General features: G+C 44.9%; 1 protein-coding gene across 1 annotated transcript; it reads left to right on the forward strand.

Moving 5' to 3' along the window:
• The first annotated feature begins 9125 nt into the window (after positions 1-9125).
• LOC121574642 lies at positions 9126-21153 on the forward strand. The gene is made up of 5 exons (XM_041887181.2): positions 9126-9184; positions 15147-15194; positions 15387-15440; positions 15536-15592; positions 21047-21153. Exons 1-5 carry the CDS (start codon positions 9145-9147, stop codon positions 21151-21153), a joined length of 306 nt encoding a protein of 101 aa, XP_041743115.2. The 5' UTR covers positions 9126-9144.
• Positions 21154-21263: the final 110 nt, after the last annotated feature.

The following is a 21263-nucleotide window of genomic DNA, read 5'->3' on the forward strand; positions in this document are numbered from 1 at the left end:
GAGAGCGTTGTGATTTGTGTCTTTCCCACAGCAGGGGACCAGCGGAGAGGAGCAGTGAGTCGGTCGAGAGGTCACTGGTCCAGTTCCTTTTAACTCTAGTTCTGGGGCGTGTTTAGTAATTTGTTTGGGGAGGGAGGAGTTGATAGAGAATTGACAACAGCTGTCTCAATGTCACTTTAGTCCATGCTAATCTGTGGAATCACAGGACACCATACAAGCAGGCAAAATAGTCCATGCGATTCCATTTGATTTCACACGTGAGAATGTAAGGAATTAAGTGAAAGGCAATTGTTGTAAACACACAGCACACATGATTTAAATGGCACTCATAAATATGCATGACAAACTATTCAGACACCTTCTATAGCAGGTAGGCTACACATTTGTTATTTTATAGTGGCACTGCTGTTATTTTAAAACATAGCAGGTTTCAGCAATAAGAATAGTTGTGTAAATGTGTAAATTAAGCTGTTCTGTTAGATAATTAAGCAGTTCTATAGATAGGACACCAGCCTCAACACCAATGCCTGGGATCATCAGCACAAGTAATATCATTTCTGTGTTCATCTAGTCGAGTGTTTAGATTGTATCTATGCACTGTTATGCTTCTGCTGTTAGATAACATGGTGATCTTATTCTAGGAAGCCGTCAACAACAATCAACACCTTATCTGTCCTGAAAGACTTTATCACCTTATGAATTGGTCTTATCATCTCTATAATGAGGAGAAATATAATCTACCTGGGCTAGAAGCAATCTGTCCGTAGTGATTTTTATAGTCCTACTTTGCCCACTTTGAAAAGACAAGTCATAAAGATATTTAAAAAGGCCAACAACAACATAATGATCATTAATATGATCATGAATAAAATGCTAATTGTATTAATATGCCTTCTCAGTGGGTTTGACTCCAGGTCCTAGATCTACTTTGCCGGCCACCACGACAGTGAGTCCTACAGAAGGTGTGTTGGTCCTCTAAATCACCATCTCTGCAAATACCAATAGTACAGTCAATGGTTTAGATTACGGGCCTGTAAAATTAAGTGACCAAAGTGTTAATGTAATACTGTATTCTTGTGTAATCATATTGCTTCTCACTAGTTTCAACTGTTACTTCTACTTTGACCCCAGACACCACAGTGAGACCAACTACCAGTAAGTAGGCCTACTAAGTTTAACTTACATCTATATTTTTGTTCACATTAATTCACTAAAGCTCCAACCGATTTATGAATTGACCCATTCATAGCTGCTTGTGATTTTCAGTCCAGATTTGGATTGATTGATCTGATTTGTAGATAATGTGTAGTGTACTTCTCTCTTTCTGCTTATTGAATGACCTTAGATATTACATTAATTTATATTTGTTTTTGTGTAATATGAGTTATCTCATCTCACCAGGTTTGACCTCTCCTTTGACCCTCAGTACAGCAGTGAATCCTACATCAGGTGTGTTGGTCATCTTTCTCTAGTTAGTAGATAGAACCTAAACAAATAGAATAGCTTTATCTTACCCAGGTTTTTTACTCACAAATGTTCCCTGTGTTATGTGAATTCTTTAACAAACTATTTTAGTGTCTCTGTGCGTCTCCCAAAAGGTTGTAAGTCTTTTGGGATTTAAGTAACGGCCAGAGTCCCGGTCTGCATGGTCAGAGATATTTATTCATTGAGAATTCTGCCATCACAATTTCAGAGTCCATCTTTTATACTCATACGTCATACAAAAAGAAATCCCTTCCCTCTGTAGGCGGGCTGTAGTTTTCCACTCCAAAACGGCTCTACTGACCTTCAGTTCACACACACACACATATACACACATGCATACACACATACATACACACACACACACACATATCCTACTCCCTGCTTTACTCAGTTATTGCCGTTCTCACAATATTCTGCACCATGTTTTCATAACAGTTTCTCCCCTCCCTAAATTGGGAGGCCTCTTTATCTTAGTTTCTCAGTTGTCTTTGTTGTCTGGCCTGACTCTTACTCACATTGCTAAATAGTGGCTCAATGCCATAGCCTTTACTGGTCCTACACTCACACATTATACACAGTTTCAGGGTGTAATAATTAGTCATTAATAATTAATCTATCAATTCCACCCTTTGACTAAATATTACACACATACAAAATATATGTTGTTATAGAAATGAATCACACTCATTGAAGTATATAAGTTGGTTTGCATATTAAAACATTACAGGTTCATCAGGGTTACCCCATGATTAAAAGCATAACGTTACTTTTTAGCAATGGTAACTAGTACATCATACTTAAAACGAGACTTTAATACACAAAAGATCATTACAATAACTTTTAAACTAGAGATTTATAGTTCTAGGAAAACATCCAGTCTCAAACTATCTGGATCGTCGTCGTCCCTCCACCAAGCCTGGTAGGTCATATCCTTCAGTCGGAGTCCGGGATTGGGCCGTATCTCACCATCTGTTGGGAAACCGCCTTGCTCACCAACCCTCAGACACAGGGAATAAGACAACATTCACAAAGAACAAGTATACCCATAGAAGCTATAACTTCACCCAGAATAGTTACAACAATAGTTTTCCATTTACCAAATATGTTATCAAACTAACCGTTTAGGGAGCTATCAATACCAGAGTTCTCAGCCAGTTCGTTCGCCAGCGTGGTGAGTCCCTGAAGCGCTTTGGTCACGGACCCGTCCGGTGCTGTATTGTTTGGGGATGAAAGTACAGCACATAGATCCAAACAGAACACAAACCCCGTCCCGCTCAGCCAAAAGCATATCTAAAGCTATTCTATTCTGCCATGTCATTAAGCTAGTTGCCGCTGTCTGCTCAGCTAATCCCTTTATTGCATCACAAGTGTGGTTTATAAATCTTTGCTGGTTATAGTAAACATAATTCATCCAATCTACGTTTTTATTAATTGTTGACCACCAGAAAATACTTGATTCAAACCCAGCTGCGATCTGATTGTGGATCCCATCAATATATATCCTTTCATCAAAGGATCCCGGGAGGAGGTCCTACTTTCTACGAGACAACTCACCAGTCTCTGACACGTTTGATTGTTTGCGTATGTAGGTAAGTTCACAATCAGTTATCACCACACAACCATCAGATGTCAGCATGGGCCTGGTTTTGGTTCCTAAAATCCTCTGGCTGCAACAAAGAGGAGAGATTAGTCATGGTCTCTTTAGGTGTGACATTCTCTGTGTGGGAGCAGGAGCTAAGATGCCCTACCCTGTATCCTATCCTTACTAGTCCTAGAAAAACAATAATAAGAATCCCCTGAGACTTCAAACGGAGGCAACCTAGGTTGGGGTGACTTTGTTATCAGGGGATACAGAAAGTGCAAGTTACTACAATACTATTTCACCACATTCCCAGGTGGCTTGCATGGAGGATAAACCTGACAGAGTCAAAGCCTGTCAAGGGGAACGGAGTAGTTGTTAACCCTGGTTTGGCTGTCCCACAGGCAAAACAGTCCTCTTTAGACATAGTTCTTGCCGTATACTGAATCCATTCCAACCACAGGTTAAGATTTCTATACCCCGTTTCCACCTGTACTACTTCCTTCAGGTCTATAGTTTGCACTATCTTCACCCCGGCCCCGGTCTCACTACCTCCCTCAGAGAGGTTTACTCTATAGGGTGCCCCAGTTGAAGAAGATATCTCACTTGTCAGGTCTGTAATCTGTTTTAGCATAGTTCAGACTTTCAGACAGTACCTACCCTCATATGGGTCGCACTGCCATTTCTGATAATTCCCTACTTTCACAATACTACACCTGTCCCTGAACTGTGTATGGAGATTGACATATCCCCCCCCGCTTGGTATAAGCAACTACATAGTCCCAGGATGTACATGGTGACATACATATGGTGATGTCCTTCCCTAAAGTCCCTAGAATTTCCCCTTTCCCTACGTCTAGCTGTCTCCTATGCCTTTTCAACTTGTGTTAGGTTAACTACCACTTCTGGCTGAAACAGGAGGGTCCGTGTGTGTTAGGAATATGGCCCCCACAATCAGACAGCTACCTACCGTCGGGAGACCTGTGAATCCCCACCCTCGCCCTGAGAACATGTCAGATGCCAGAGGCCAACCCATTGCTTTACCTTCTATCGAACTCACACAGGGATGATCAGACAGGGTAAGGGAATCTTCGTTAAGGAGCCAACCCCCGAGCCCTAGTGGTGATCGGATCTTTCTCCTAACTCTGTGTTTGTTCGTCAGGTGTAGCTGGTTTTACCTTTTTACAGTGTGTGACATGCACCCAGATGGATCTCTCAGCTATTCTGCTGGCAAAGGCAGTACTTGGTAGGGCCCTTCCCGCCAGGCCTGCTTCAGTCTCCTGGTTAGATAGAGTGGGTCACCTTCTCCTTTAATTCACCTGTGGGGGCACAAAACCTCTGACATACAGGTGTGGTTAATAAACGACCTTCTCACGTGTTCTGCTAGGGTGCTCTCTAGTTCTATGTCTGCCTGTCTGGTCCTGCCAACTGTGGCATTCTGTAAGGTCTTCCAAACACTTTCTCAAAGGGGGATAACCCATCTTTATCTGGGGTTACTCTAAATTTCTTCCCTTCACTCCGTGATAACTCTATAAAATCCATTTCCAATTGCTGGAAAGGGTACTTAGCCGGAGGATACTCACCCTGAGGTGCCCTTTGTCTGCCCTGGTGATTATTTTGAGCACAGATAACACATATTTTTTTAAAAATAATTAGTAATCCCATGTGCAACAAAGTGTTGTCTAATCTGTTCTACCATCCATCCCTCCTTTTGACACATGTCACTGCCCATGTGTCAATATTATCACCTACCTAACAATCACTTAGGTAATATTGGTAATTTATCATCCAATTGCCATCCCTTATTTTTATTTCTTGGTAAAATAAACTATCTTAAAGTCCTCCTCTCATGCCTTTAGAATTTACCAGTGTGGATGATTAATTAACACCAGAAAGTTAAAACAGAGTTCAGAGGTAATTGAAATACCATCCCATAGAATACCAAACATTACCATTATTCTAAATATTTAATAAATGTTACTTATCCCAAGTGTTCATTAATCCTCATGACATTCATTCTCATAAGAAATCATATATACCCCAAACTCAGCCAAAACCTAAAAAACTCCATAAAATTCACTGTGTGCTCCTCTAAGATCTATCACCCTTGACCTGCTGAAAACCCCCCAAAATTGAAACAACAAGGCTTTATAAACATCATACTAGGTGTGTTGTTTTTTATTTGAAAACCCCAATTAAAAAACAACAACCAAACAGCCAGGTCATGAGGACTCCTGATTTCTCTCTTCCCCTTCTGCCTACAGTTTCTTAACTGGTGCCCTTTCCTTGCACAGTAACTACACGGTTCCTCACATTCTCTAGCAAAATGTCCCGTTTTGTCACAATTGTAACACTTCCACTCACTCCTGTCTCCACTATTACCATTTCCTTCTTGTCTGTCTTTGCTACCGTAACCTCTCTTCTCTCCTAGGTATTGACTAATAGTCTCACTGTCTCTAATTCAACACAAAACCCCATCATCCAATGTACTCCCAGCAGAACTGAAAAAAACAAAACAGACTGTGATTTCCAGGACACTGCACCTTTGTTTCTGGCCTCACTATCTCCCCGGGAATTGGCCCTCCCTCAAGGTCCCTCCCAATCTGCTCTTGGTAAACTGCAAACCTTTTATTGCTTCTGGTTTCATAGGGTATTGCTTCTGATATGGCCTATGATTAGATTTGGGTATCACCTGTACTGGAATTACCCCTTTTATTAATCCTACGTCTGCTGGACCCCGGGACCACAAATGCTCTGGAACTTCTTTTAAGTCTGACTCCTGTTGTTCTGTCAACAGGTATTCCTCTCCTCAGCATCTGCTATTCTCATCTAAATGTACTATCTGTGGATGGGCTGTGTTGATCGCCACTCACAATATTGACCCAATCAGTGATCCTCTTACCCTTGGATACCCACTGGCCCATGTCTTTCCAGTCCTCTGCTGGCTCCTTTGCTAGGGACACATGTGGGCTCCATATTTCCCTGAACAGTCTCTGACTTTGGGGCCCTATTTCCACCTCCACTACTGCGTGGGTGTTGTCATAGTGAAACCATTTCAAGGCTATAGTCCTTTCTGTGGTTTTAAATAATGCTTTCTCATAGATTGCATCTGGACCTGGGTGTTTGTTATACCAGAGAGTACAGTGTAGGTCATCGGGGGACATTTTAGTGGGGCCTGGTACTACATCATCAGCAAGTTCCATCAAGGTTCGGGGAATATCAGTTATTCCCACCCTAAACAAATCTTGCCTATCCCAATAACATGGCTCCCCTTCCCCACAGACCACCATATTGTCTCTGACTATGTGTACTTCCATTCCCCTCTCAGCGGAAATGACAGCCACATTCAATTTAGTCATTACATCACGTCCTAGTAAATTTACCCGACACAGCTTAGATATCAGGATGGGTATGGTTGCCTCTCATCCTGATTGGTCATGTTTTAGGGTTATTGGGGCTGATAACCTTTCAATAAATTGATGACCAGAGGCAGATCGCACTATGATTTTCTCCCCATCAATCCTGACTCCATCTGGCTTGTCTGTTGCACAGGTTGCTGTCCTGCAGGCTCCCGTATCACAAAGGAATTTAATTTTCATACCCATTACTGTCAATGTCAAATAAGGTTTCTGTTCCTGTTGAAGTGCTAAGTCAATAGTAGCCAATTCAAACACCTCACAATTTGGATCAAAGGGTTCCTTAGTCTTCCCCCCACTAGAGTCTACTATTTCTCCCTCAAGGACTAGTCACGCCTTATCTTCCTCTTCCTCACGCTCAAAGCTGGGGGATGGACTTCTCTCTCTCTTTTCTCTCTTTTCTCTCCTGTCTGACTTTCTCTGCCCTTGTCCTGTACTCCTCTACCTCTGGCTCTTCCTCACCTTCATCTTCCCTTCCTCCTCCAGCCCCTTCTTCCTCATAGGGAGGTGGGGCCGGTGGGGGGCAACATTATTCCCCTGCACTCTCCTTCTCCTCCCTACGTATTCATCATCTGGATTTTCTCTCCATGCCTGGTCTGCCAAGTTTGGATATAACCTTTCTGCCCTCTGCTCTGGGGGAGGCACGGAGACCTCAACCTTCACTTCTCTTTCCCTCTCACTCACTTCTCTTTTCTTCCTGCCTTATCTCCTCTCTCTCCTAAGTTTCTAGTTCTACCCGCCATCTCTCCCAGAGTGGCAATTAGTTACTCTGCATCTTCCTCTTCTTTCTTGGCTCTGTCCTGTCTGTTATTCTGCTCATGATGGATTGCATGTCTCTCTGAGGCTATTACACAATTCAGTTATTTTCCCAACATACTCTCCGTAATCGGCCCATGGCAAAAGTGTCCTCTGGGCATCCCCTGAAACCCACTGCCCTCTAACGGCAGCCCAAACCTTACTATTCCTGTTTTGGGGTGGGTCATTCCTTCTACCGCTCTGGCCACGTCCTCTGTGTTCATGGCCTGTCTGCTAAATGGCATATTATTATTATTACTGTATACATCTAAGGTTGCTGGGGCCCCTTTCATTCCCCCCCCAATAGATTAGGTAAGGCTATCAGTGGGTACTGGCCCCCTCCTACTCTCTCTCTCTCTCACTGCTTATTTCTCCTTTACACACCTTATGTATCTGTTTAAGCATGGATTCGAGTTTATCTGCGTCTAGACGTCCCTCAAAACCATACCTCTCCCTCCACCTGGTTACATAATGGAGATTTCTTCTATCCCTGGATTCCATTTTAATTACATCAAGTATTTCTCGTCCCCAGTAAATTCTGGGACCTCTTGTGAGGATTTGCCCCCCCATGGTTGGTACTGTTAAAAATCCCTTAGCCACCTCTTCTATATAACAAGTCAATTTAACAAGTAATTCAAAATAGCTTCACACAACAACACCTTGAATCACCCCTTCCTGTATATGTAATCTTGACTAGTCCCCCAGAATTATCTCATACTTTTACAGAGGGATTGATCCCCACAATGTAATCTTGATAATTCCTGACAGTCTCATACAACAGGAATGGGTTATTCCTCCTCTAAACAACCACCTGGAATTATTCATGTGACTTTTGAGCAAACATTAGGTCTCACACGTATACAACCTTACATGATTATTGGTGTTGTATCGGTAACCTGGAGTTTATAAGGCTCCAGAACGGATAGAGTTACAGCAAAATCTACAGTTGTTTGTGACTTTTGACTTAACTAATATTCTATTTCTCACACATGCTATTTTAATTCCTTCTGGTGTACTTTTTGTATTTGTTTAACCCGGATTATTTGTTGACTGCTCAATAATCTCTTACAGGTTACAACCCATAGGTGTACTTTTAATAGTTCCTTCTATTTCAACACCGGGTAGTTTCTTTTGGTAATGGCCTATTACCGTGAATCATTACGGACCCACCACCAGGTTGACTAGTCCCCCAGAATTATCTCATACTTTACGGAGGAGTCTATCCTCACAATGTAATCTTGATAATTCCTGACAGTCAACCCCACATTTCACTTAAAATGGCTACGCATTGATCAATTTGCTACTTTTCAATATTTTAGCAAGTCCTCAAATCAATTTCACCAAGTTAATGAATAAAGACACACATGCATACACACATACATACACACACACACACACATATCCTACTCCCTGCTTTACTCAGTTATTGCCGTTCTCACAATATTCTGCACCATGTTTTCATAACAGTTTCTCCCCTCCCTAAATTGGGAGGCCTCTTTATCTTAGTTTCTCAGTTGTCTTTGTTGTCTGGCCTGACTCTTACTCACATTGCTAAATAGTGGCTCAATGCCATAGCCTTTACTGGTCCTACACTCACACATTATACACAGTTTCAGGGTGTAATAATTAGTCATTAATAATTAATCTATCACCCTGATAAAAAAATGAAGTTGATATTTAATTAATTAAATCAACCCATTTAGATATCTTTATTTTTGTATAGTCAGATCCAATGACTTTGCTTTGCACCAGGTTGGACTACTAGTTCTACTTTGACAACTGATACCCCAAAGTGGCCAAACGATTTTAGTTTAGTGGCGTAATAAGTTGTGTTGTGTGTTAACTGTTATTAAACAGTCTCTCTCTTGCATGTGCCCAGGAGGTCAAAGCTCCACAGAAAGCGTTCTGGGTAAGTATCCTTCTCTAGCTGACTACCTGTCTTTTCTCACACAAATGAGACAACCTCATAATTTAAATTTTGATCAAATCTTGAGATGTAATATTGACCCTGGGAATACAAGTTAATGACCTTTCCAATGTCACCAAACATCTGTGCAATTATGGCAGGCAGCAGTGGGTGTGGCTTCTGGAGTGGGCGCTCAAATACTGTTTCCACTTTTACCTTATGTCAAGGGTCTGTTTATTTTTTTGTGATCAACATTTGATTTTTATTTCACCTTATACAGCACACAAGGCAGGATCATGTTACAAATATTAGCAGACATGACAACACTAACATAAGATAAACTATTTACATACTGTCAGGAGTCAATTATTTGAGTGCACAATATGACATTTACAGGAAGGAAGTAGAGTTTACAAAAAAAAATATTCTATATTATTCTCAGAAAATAAAATGTCGTCCCCCCACTCCCTTACCATGTAGGTCCACTGCTTGGTCAAGAGTTGTTGATATCTGATAGAGTTTTGCATAATACATCCCATGCATCAACTGTATTTGCCCGAGCTTTGTTTATCACGGCCGCTGATCGCTCTATACGAACAATATCTTGATAATATGATAACCATGTTTGAGGCGAGAGGATTGTAGGGGTAATCCAAACACTAAGGATAACATTTTTTGCTGCTTTTAACCTCGCATAATGGCTTATTTTCTGAACCAGTTGCAGTACAAAGGAAGAGTCATCATTCAACAAAAATAAAAGTGGATCTTTGTTCACAGGGAAACATAATTTTTGGAAGGAAATCTGAAACATGTGACCAGAACATGTGCATTAGTGTTTCAACAGCATTCATACGGCATCTATCACATATTGGAGTAGGAATCTGCTTCATCTTAAAACATCTAAATGGGGTTGCATAACTTCTACGCGTAACCTTATAATGTATAAGCTGGTGTGCTGGGTTTTTAGAGGTAACAAATATATTTTCCCAAATGGTATCCCAGTTCAGGTCATGCCCCAATCCCTGCATTTCACAGTTCCATACTAGAGTGACACCCAATGTAGAGCATTTATCAGACAGCATTTACTCACTGGACAAAGATTTTTTCTTTAATGAATTGGAGGAGAAAGATTGACATCTCCTCTCGGACCAGGCCCCATCATTCGCATGAAGAGGAGACGCCGATACAGGGGCCGCAGATCCGGATGCTTGGTGAGAATTAGTCTGCAAGTGGATAATCCGCCTTTACCATCTGTCCCACTATCTTATGTTTCACCGAGTCGTGGCTGAACGAGGACATGGATAATATGCAGTTGGCTGGGTTTTCCGTGCATCGACAAGACAGAACAATAAACTTCCAGTAAGAGGAGGGGTGGTGGTCTGTGTCTATTTGTCAATAACAGCTGGTGCGCGATCTCTAATATTAAGGAAGTCTAGAGGTTTTGCTCGTCTGAGGTAGAGGATCTCATGATAAGCTGAAGACCACAATATTTACAAAGAGAGTTTATCTATATTTTTCATAGCTGTCTATTTACCATCACAAACCGATGCAGGCAATAAGACCGCACTCAACGAGCTGTATAAGTCCATAAGCAAACAAGAGAATGCTCACCCAGAAGCAGCGCTCCTATTGGCTGGGGACTTTAATGCAGGAAAACTTAAATCTGTTTTACTTCATCTCTACCAGCATGTAAAATGTGCAACCAGAGGGAAAACAACTCTAGACCACCTTTACTCCACACACAGAGACACGTACAAAGCTCTCCCTCGACCCACCATTTGGCAAATCTGACCATAATTCTATCCTCCTGATTCCTGCTAACAAGCAAAAACTCAAGCAGGACGTGCCAGTAACTCGCTCATTACGGAAGTGGTCAGATGACGCGAATGCTAAGCTACAGGACTGTTTTGCTAGCACAGACTGGAATATGTTTCGGGATTCATCCGATGGAATTGAGGAGTATACCACCACAGTCACCGACTTCATCAATAAGTGCATCGACGACGCGTCCCCACAGTGACCGTACGTACATATCCCAACTAGAAGCCATGGTTTACAGGCAACATCCGCACTGAGCTAAAAGCTAGAGCTGTCGCTTTCAAGACTAACTGTCGCGGGTAACTAATCCAGACGCTTATAAGAAATCCCGCTATGCCCTCCGATGAACCATCAAATAGGCAAAGCATCAATACAGGACTAAGATTGAATCCTACTACACCGGCTCTGATGCTCGTCGGATATGGCAGGGCTTGTAAACTATTACGGATTACAAAGGGAAACCCAGCCATGAGCTGTCCAGTGACGAAAGCCTACCAGACGAGCTAAATGCCTTCTATGCTTGCTTCGTGGCAAGCAACACTGAACTATGCATTAGAGCACCAGCTGTTCCGGACGACTGTGAGATCACGCTCTCCGTAGCCGATGTAAGTAAGACCTTTAAACAGGTCAACATTCACAAGACTGCAGGGCCAGACAGATTACCAGGACGTGTACTGAGAGCATGCACTGTTGGTTAAGGGCTGTAAGTAAGCATTTCACTGTAATGTCTGCACCTGTTGTATTCGGCGCATGTGGCCAATACAATTCGATTTGATTTGATTTGCACTGACCGACTGGCAAGTGTCTTCACTGACATTTTCATCCTCTCTGTCACGATCGTTAGAGAGAGTGGACCAAGGCGCAGCGTGATGAACGAACATACTTTATTGAAAGAGAGTTAACACTCGAACAAAACAATAAACGATACCGTGACGTCCAAAGGTTAAACACAACAACACGGAATAACCCAAAAGGAACAAGATCCCACAACTAATGTGGGAAAACAGCCTCTATAAGTATGGCTCCCAATCAGAGACAACCAGCAACAGCTGACACTCGTTGCCTCTGATTGGGAACCACTCTGGCCAACACAGAAATACAACACTAGAATCCCGACATAGAAACACAACACATAGAATATACACACCCTGGCTCAACATATAGAGTCCCAGAGCCAGGGTGTGACAGTACCCCCCCCTAAAGGCGCGGACTGCGACCGCATCTAAACATAAACAAACCAGGGGAGGGCTGGGTGGGCATTCCTCCTCGGAGGCGGTTCCGGCTCTGGGCTCGCCCACCACCCTCCAATAATCCCCCTGTAGCGCCCCTGATCCGGTCTGGCCCCGCTGGCTGGAGCTGGACTGGACATCGTAGGAGCGGATTGCTTAAGCTCCGGTGTGGAGCAGCTGACCGGTACCTGACCAGGCACCGGTGACCCAGGCACGGGTTGTGCCGGACTGACGACGCGCACCCCTGGCTTGGTGCGTAGAGCAGGAACGGGCCGACCGGCCTGACGATGCGCACCCCTGGCTTGGTGCGTGGAGCAGCAACGGGCCGGACCGGGCTGACGATGCGCACCCCTGGCTTGGTGCGTGGAGCAGGAACGGGCCGGACCGGGCTGACGATGCGCACCCCTGGCTTGGTGCGTGGAGCAGGAACGGGCCGGACCGGGCTGACGATGCGCACCCCTGGCTTGGTGCGTGGAGCAGGAACGGGCCGGACCGGGCTGGCGACTCGCACCCCTGGCTTGGTGCGTGGAGCAGGAACGGGCCGGACCGGGCTGACGATGCGCACTCCTGGCTTGGTGCGTGGAGCAGGAACGGGCCGGACCGGGCTGACGACTCGCACCCCTGGCTTGGTGCGTGGAGCAGGAACAGGCCGGGCCGGGCTGGCGACGCACACCGTAGGCTTGGTGCGAGGAGCAGGAACAGGCCGGGCCGGGCTGGCGACGCACACCGTAGGCTTGGTGCGAGGAGCAGGAACAGGCCGGGCCGGGCTGGCGACGCGAACCGTAGGCTTGGTGCGAGGAACAGGAACAGGCCGGACCGTACTGGGAACACACACCACTGGCCTTAAACGGGGATCAGGAACGGGCCGGACCGGACTGGCAATACACCTCAGTACCTCTCGCCGTGCCTCTACAACTTCCTTCCCTTCTCTCACCAATGGCTCCCGTAACCCGGTGGCCTTCTCTCCTCGTCTCCCATTTCGCCCTGTGGCAGCCTCCTGCTGCCCAGTCGCCCATGCCGTGTGCCCCCCCCCTAAAAATTTTCTGGGGTTGCCTCTCGTCTGTCCGATGACGACACTGTTGACGCCGTTGCTCCTCTCTCGCCAGGGCCTTAATCTTAGCCCATGGCCCTTTGCCCCCGAGCATGTCCTCCCAGGACCACGATTTGCCCACCTGGGCCATCGCCAACTTCTCCAGCTCCTTTCCCGGCGCTTCCTCCCATGTCCAGGCCGCCTGCTCCTGGACACGCTGCTTGGTCCTGGTATGGTGGGATCTTCTGTCACGATCGTTAGAGAGAGTGGACCAAGGCGCAGCATGATGAACGAACATACTTTATTGAAAGAGAGTAAACACTTGAACAAAACAATAAACGATACCGTGACGTCCAAAGGTTAAACACAACAACACGGAATAACCCAAAAGGAACAAGATCCCACAACTAATGTGGGAAAACAGCCTCTATAAGTATGGCTCCCAATCAGAGACAACCAGCAACAGCTGACACTCGTTGCCTCTGATTGGGAACCACTCTGGCCAACACAGAAATACAACACTAGAATCCCGACATAGAAACACAACACATAGAATATACACACCCTGGCTCAACATATAGAGTCCCAGAGCCAGGGTGTGACACTCTCCCTGACTTTCAAGCAAACCACCATAGTCCCTGTGCCCAAGAACGCCAAGGTAACCTGCCTAAATGAATACTGCCCCGTAGCACTCACGTCTGTAGCCATGAAGTTTTTTCAAAGGCTGGTCATGGCTCACATCAACACCACATCCCAGAAACCCTAGACCCACTACAATTCACATACCGCCCCAACAGATCCACAAATGACGCAATCGCTATTGGTCTCCACACTGCCTTTTCCCACCTGGACAGAAGGAACATCTAAGTGGGAATGCTGTTTGTTGACTGCAGCTCAGCGTTCAACACCATAGTTCCCCTTAAAGCTCATCAATAAGTTAAGGACCCTGGGCCTAAAATCCTCCCACTGCAACTGGATCCACGACTGCGTGGTCACGTACGACTCCAACACCATCATTAAGTTTGCCGACGACACAATGGTGGTAGGCCTGATCACCGACAATGATGAGACAGCCTATAGGGAGGAGGTCAGAGACCTGGCAGTGTGATGCCAAGACAACAACCTCTCCCTCAATGTGAGCAAGACAAAGGAGCTGATTGTGGACTACAGGAAAGGAGGGCCGAGCACGCCCCCATTCACATCGACGGGGCTGTAGTGGAGCGGGTTCGAGAGCTTCAAGTTCCTTGGTGTCCACATCACTAACAAACTATCATGGTCCAAACACATCAAGACAGTCGGGAAGAAGGCACGACAACGCCTATTCCCCAAGCTTCCTGCCATCCAGGACCTCCATACCAGGCGGGGTCAGAGGAAGTCCCTAAACATTGTCAAAGACTCCAGCCACCCAAGTCATAAACTGTTCTGTCTACTACCGCATGGCAAGCGGTACCAGAGTGCCAAGTCAAGGTCCAAAAGGCTCCTTAACAACTTCTATCCCCAAGCCATAAGACTGCTAAACAGTTAATCAAATGGCTACCCAGACTATTTGCATTGACCCCCTTTTTCACGCTGCTGCTACTCGCTGTTTATTACCTATGCATAGTCACTTTAACCCTACCTACATGTACATATTACCTCAATAACCTCCTGTATTAGCCTCATTATTGTTATTTTATTGTGGTACTTTCGTTTATTTTAACATATGTATAACTGTTTTAGCAAATATTTTCTTACTTTAAAAAAACGGCATTGTTGGTTAAGGGCATGTAAGTAAGCGTTTCACGGTAAGGTTGTATTGTAACACCTGTTGTATTCGGCGCATGTGACAAATAAAAGTGTATTTTATATGAAACAAATATACATTTTTCTTCCCATCTCTTCTCACCAGGTTTGACCTCTCCTTTTGCCCCCAGCACAGCAGTGAATCCTATATCAGGTGTGTTGGTCATCTTTAGTTAGCAAAACTGAAACAAATGGACTTCCTTTATCTTACCCAGGTTTTTTTATTTTTTTTCCCGATCACAAATTTGCCTAATTTCTAGAAAAGAGGTAGTTATTGGATTGATTAAATAATCCTATTAAGATACCTTATTGTATAACCAGATCCAATGACTTTGCTTTGCACCAGATTTGACTGTTAGTCCTACTTTGACATCTGACACCCCAAAGAGTCCAACTGAAAGTGAGTGTGGCCACACGATTTTAGTTTATTGGTATTTACTAAGTTGTGATGTGTGTTAACTGTTAACAAACCGTCTCTCTCTTGCATGTGAACAGGAGGTCAAAGCTCCACAGACAGTGTTGTGAATTCAAACGGTCAGAAAAGAGTTTTGGGTAAGTATCCTTATTGAGTAATCCCACAGCAAAAATGCACTTGTCTTTTCCTGCTAAATCAAATCAAATCAAATGTTATTTGTCACATACACGTGTTTAGCAGATGTTATAGCGGGTGTAGCGAAATGCTTGTACTTCTAGATCCGACAGTGCAGTCATATCTAACACTTACACAACATATACCCAATACACACAAAAAAGTAAGGAATGGAATTTAAGAATATATACATATATGGACAAGCAATTACAGAGCGGCATGGACTAAGATACAGAATAATATTATAGAATAGAATGCAGTATATACATATGAGATGAGTAGTGCAAGATATGTAAACATTATTAAAGTGACTAGTGTTCCATTTCTTAAAGTGGCCAGTGATTTCAATAGGCAGCAGCAGCCTCTAATGTGCTAGTGATGGCTATTTAACAGTTTGATGGCCTTGAGATAGAAGCTGTTTTTCATTCTCTCTGTCCCAGCTTTGATGCACCTGTACTGACCTCGCCTTCTGGATGATAGCGGGGTGAACAGGCAGTGGCTCGGGTGGTTGATGTCCTTGATTATCTTTTTGGCCTTCCTGTGACATCGGGTGCTGTATGGGTCTTGGAGGGCGGGTAGTTTCCCCCCGTAATGCGTTTGGCAGACCGCACCACCCTCTGGAGAGCCCTGCGGTTGTGGGCGGTGCAGTTGCCGTACCAGGCGGTGATACAGCCCGACAGGATGCTCTCAATTGTGCATCTGTAAAAGTTTGTGAGGGTTTTAGGTGATAAGCCAAATTTCTTCGGCCTCCTGAGGTTGAAGAGGCTCTGTTGCGCCTTCTTCACCACACTGTCTGCGTGAGTGGATCATTTCAGTTTGTTGGTTATGTGTACGCCAAGGAACTTCCAACCTTCTCCACTGTGGTCCCGTCGATGTGGATAGGGGGGTGCACCCTCTGCTGTTTCCTGAAGTCCATGATCATCTCCTTTGTTTTGTTGATGCTTGACACCACACTCCCAGAGCCCTCACCTCCTCCCTGTAGGCGGTCTCGTCATCGTTGGTAATCAAGCCTACTACTGTTGTGTCGTCTGCAACCTTGATGATTGAGTTGGAGGCGTGCTTGGCCACGCAGTCATGGGTGAACAGGGAGTACAGGAGAGCGCTGACTTTGCTGATAACTACTTTGTTGAGGGAAAATGTACTTGCTACGATTGTGATATGTTGTTGTCTCACCTAGCTATCTTAAGATGAATGCAGTAATGTCAGTCGCTCTGGATAAGAGCGTCTGCTAAATGACTTGTCGTGGAAATTACCACCAGGGACACCTGAAATCAATATTAAAATAATCATTCTTTATTATCAGCAAGCTGGAGAGGTTCCAACAAACTTAATGCACCATAGTACACGTCGGTTGGGAGCTGCGCCGGGGCAGTCCCGTTAGTTCTCTTATATACTGCTTACACAGACAAGTTATATTTGCATGATTTAGGTTATTACTTACTCATCATTAATTCATCATTAATATTTGGTTCATGCATGTGACCAACCAATACCTCACGAGGCTTCTTCTCTTCAAGCTGAGACCTTGAAACTGAGACACCCCGTTCTGTTCTCCAAACAATGTTTTGGGCGTACTGACAAATTGCTTATACTGATAGTGAGGATTCCTCCCATGCACGATCAATCAGTCACTTGCATGAACCCAGTTGAATTGTCTATTAGAAAAGCACAAACATAAAATGTTCTATCACAGATTGAAATGTAAATGTAAAATGTTTAGCTGACTACCTGTCTTTTCTCGTCAGCGCCAGGTTTGTTCCTGGCGCCGACGAAGATGGCGGCCTCGTGAGTAGCTCTTAGGAAACGTTGCAGTATTTTGTTTTTTTTATGTATAATTTTTTACATTATTAGCTCAGAAATTTTTTTGCATCATTACATACAGCCGGGAAAACTATTGGATATCAGAGCGGCGGTAACTCACTAGCATTACGACCAGGAATACGACTTTCCCGAAGTAGATCCTTTGTTTGCTCTACCCAGGGCAACTGAACTGATTCAAGCGGCTGACCCAAAACATCGCCGGCGGAGGAGAGGCACTCGGAGCGGCCTGCTGGTCCGACATAGGAGGCGCGCACACCACCCACCGCTTCCAAGTATTCTACTTGCTAATCTTCAATTATTGGTTAACAAAGTTGACGAACTACGGGCAAGGATTTATTTCCAGAGAGACATCAAGGCCTGTAACATACTCTGTTTCAAGGAAACATGGCTCTCTTGGGATATTCTGTCGAAATCGGTCCAGCCAGATGGGTTCTCAGTTCATCACGCAGACAGGAATAAATATCTCTCCGTGAAGCAGAAGGGCGGAGGTGTGTGTTTCATGATTAACGACTCATGGTGTAATTGTAGTAACATAGAGGAACTCGAGTCCTTCTGTTCACGCGACCTAGAATTTCTCACAATCAAATGCCGACTGTATTATCTCCCAAGAGAATTCTCTTCGGTTATAGTCACGGCCGTGTATATCCCCCCTCAAGCCGATACCACGACGGCCCTCGGAAAGAACTTCACTGGACCTTATGCAAACAGGAAACCACATATCCTGAGGCTGCATTTATTGTAGCCAGGGATTTGAACAAAGCAAATTTGAGGAAGTTGCCAAAGTTCTATCAACATATCGACTGTTGTACCCGCGCTGCTAAAATCCTCGACCATTGCTATTCAAACTTCCGGGATGGTTATAAGGCCCTCCCCCGCCCTCCTTTCGGCAAATCTGACCACGACTCCATTTTGCTTCTCCCTTCCTATAGGCAGAAACTCAAACAGGAAGTACCCGTGCTAAGGACTATTCAATGCTGGTCTGACCAATCGGAATCCACGCTTCAAGATTGTTTTGATCACGCGGACTGGGATATGTTCCGGGTAGCTTCCGAAAATAATTTAGACATATACACTGAAACGGTGACGGAGTTTATCAGGAAGTGTATAGGTGATGTTGTGCCCACTGTGACTATTAAAACCTACCCTAACCAGAAACCGTGGATAGACGGCAGCATTCGCGCAAATCTGAAAGCTCGAACCACCGCATTCAACCATGGCAAGGTGACTGGGAATATGGCAGAATACAAACAGTATAGCTACTTACTCCGCAAGGCAATTCAACTGGCAAAACATCAGTATAGAGACAAAGTGGAGTCGCAATTCAACGGCTCAGACACGAGACGTATGTGGCAGGGTCTACAGACAATCACGGACTACAAAAAGAAAACCAGCCACGTCGCCGACACCGACGTCTCGCTTCCAGACAAGCTAAACACCTTCTTCGCCCGCTTTAAGGATAACACAGTGCCACTGACGAGGCCCACTACCAAGGCCTGTGGCCTCTCCTTCTCCATGGCCGACGTGATTAAGACATTTAAGCATGTTAACCCGCGCAAGGCTGCCGGACCAGACGGCATCCCTAGCCACGTCCTCAGAGCATGTGCAGACCAGCTGCTGGTGTGTTCATGGACATATTCAATCTCTCCCTTTCCCAGTCTGCTGTTCCCACATGCTTCAGGATGGCCACCATTGTTCCTGTACCCAAGAAAGCAAAGGTAACTGAACTAAATGACTATCGCCCTGTAGCACTCACCTCTGTCATCACCTCTACCTTTCCTGTCACCCTAGACCCACTTCAATTTGCTTCCCGCCCCAATAGATCCACAGACGATGCAATTGCCATCACACTGCACACTGCCCTATCCCATCTGGACAAGAGGAATACCTATGTAAGAATGCTGTTCATTGACTATAGCTCAGCATTCAACACCATAGTACCCTTGTAGTACCGCGTCAATGCTGGTAATTATTGCTGTCAAACAAAGAGTCCGCTTAGGCTGTACTTTGATTATAAGTTTTATTTATATCACAAGATGTCAGCATAAGTTTACAGACCCTGCCGGGCTGGAGAACAGTGTCCAAAGATAATATGCCTGTTCTAACCTCTTCTTCGTTTTTACCCAGTATATATAATCTTCCCAAGATATGGGTGGCTCCCTCTACTGTCCAATCCCCTGTCTACAACACACACTTCCTGTCTGTTGTATGTGGCGTCACACTAAAACATTCCCTCTTGACACTAAAATAAACATCCTCTCAGGTTCCACTTAAAACCATTAACAAAGTCATAATCTTAATACACTACACCCTCCAAGCTCATCATTAAGCTCGAGGCCCTGGGTCTGAACCCCGCCCTGTGCAACTGGGTCCTGGACTTCCTGACGGGCCGCCCCCAGGTGGTGAAGGTAGGAAACAACATCTCCACTTCGCTGATCCTCAACACTGGGGCCCCTCAAGGGTGCATGCTCAGCTCTCTCCTGTACTCCCTTTTCACCCATGACTGCTTGGCCAAGCACGCCTCCAACTCAATCATCAAGTTTGTAGACGACACAACAGTAGTAGGCTTGATTACCAACAATGACGAGACCGCCTACAGGGAGGAGGTGAGGGCTCTGGGAGTGTGGTGCCAGGAAAATAACCTCTCCTGCGTGGGTGGACCATTTCAGTTTGTCGGTGATGTGTACGCCAAGGAACTTGAAGCTTTCCACCTTCTCCACTGCGGTCCCGTCGATGTGGATAGGGGGGTGCACCCTCTGCTGTTTCCTGAAGTCCACGATCATCTCCTTTGTTTGTGGTGAAGAAGGCGCAACAGAGCCTCTTCAACCTCAGGAGGCTGAATAAATTTGGCTTATCACCTAAAACCCTCACAAACTTTTACAGATGCACAATTGAGAGTATCCTGTCGGGCTGTATCACCGCCTGGTACGGCAACTGCACCGCCCACAACCACAGGGCTCTCCAGAGGGTGGTGCGGTCTGCCGAACGCATTACCGGGGGCAAACTACCCGCCCTCCAAGACACATACAGCACCCGATGTCACAGGAAGGCCAAAAAGATCATCAAGGACATCAACCACCCGAGCCACTGCCTGTTCACCCCGCTATCATCCAGATGGCGAGGTCAGTACAGGTGCATCAAAGCTGGGACCGAGAGAATGAAATACAGCTTCTATTTCAAGGCCATCAGACTGTTGAATAGCCATCACTAGCACATTAGAGGTTGCTGCTGCCTATTGAAATCACTGGCCACTTTAAGAAATGGAACACTAGTCACTTTAATAATGTTTACATATCTTGCACTACTCATCTCATATGTATATACTGCATTATATTCTATAATATTCTACTGTATCTTAGTCCATGCCGCTCTGTCATTGCTTGTCCATATATGTATATATTCTTAAATCCCATTCCTTACTTTTTTGTGTGTATTGGGTATATGTTGCGTAATTGTTAGATATTACTGCACTGTCGGAGCTAGAAGCACAAGCATTTCGCTACACCCGCTATAACATCTGCTAAACACGTGTATGTGACAAATACAATTTGATTTGATTTGATAATGACCTCTCCTGATGTCATCATGTCACCAAACAGCGGTGCAATTATGGCAGGCAGCAGTGGGTATGGCTTCTGGAGTGGGTGTGTTCCTGATGGGATTGACAGCTGTCTGTCTCTGCAGGAGGACCAGTGAGTACTTCTGATTCTGCATAACAAAAAATTTGCAAGCATTTTCCTTTCTCATTTGAATGTAAGTGCCTTTGACATGGGTTAATCTATCAACTCCTTTTGGTCATATTGTATAGGTTAGGCT

The sequence above is a fragment of the Coregonus clupeaformis genome, chromosome 10, assembly GCF_020615455.1.
Source record: "Coregonus clupeaformis isolate EN_2021a chromosome 10, ASM2061545v1, whole genome shotgun sequence".
NCBI lineage: Eukaryota > Metazoa > Chordata > Actinopteri > Salmoniformes > Salmonidae > Coregonus > Coregonus clupeaformis.

Coding starts and splice junctions, on each gene's coding strand:
- LOC121574642 (XM_041887181.2), top strand. CDS start 9,145: ATGTGCCCAGGAGGTCAAAGCTCCACAGAAAGCGTTCTGG. Junction 15,195..15,386: donor AGCAGTGAATCCTATATCAG/GTGTGTTGGTCA, acceptor GCTTTGCACCAG/ATTTGACTGTTAGTCCTACT. Junction 15,441..15,535: donor CCCAAAGAGTCCAACTGAAA/GTGAGTGTGGCC, acceptor GCATGTGAACAG/GAGGTCAAAGCTCCACAGAC.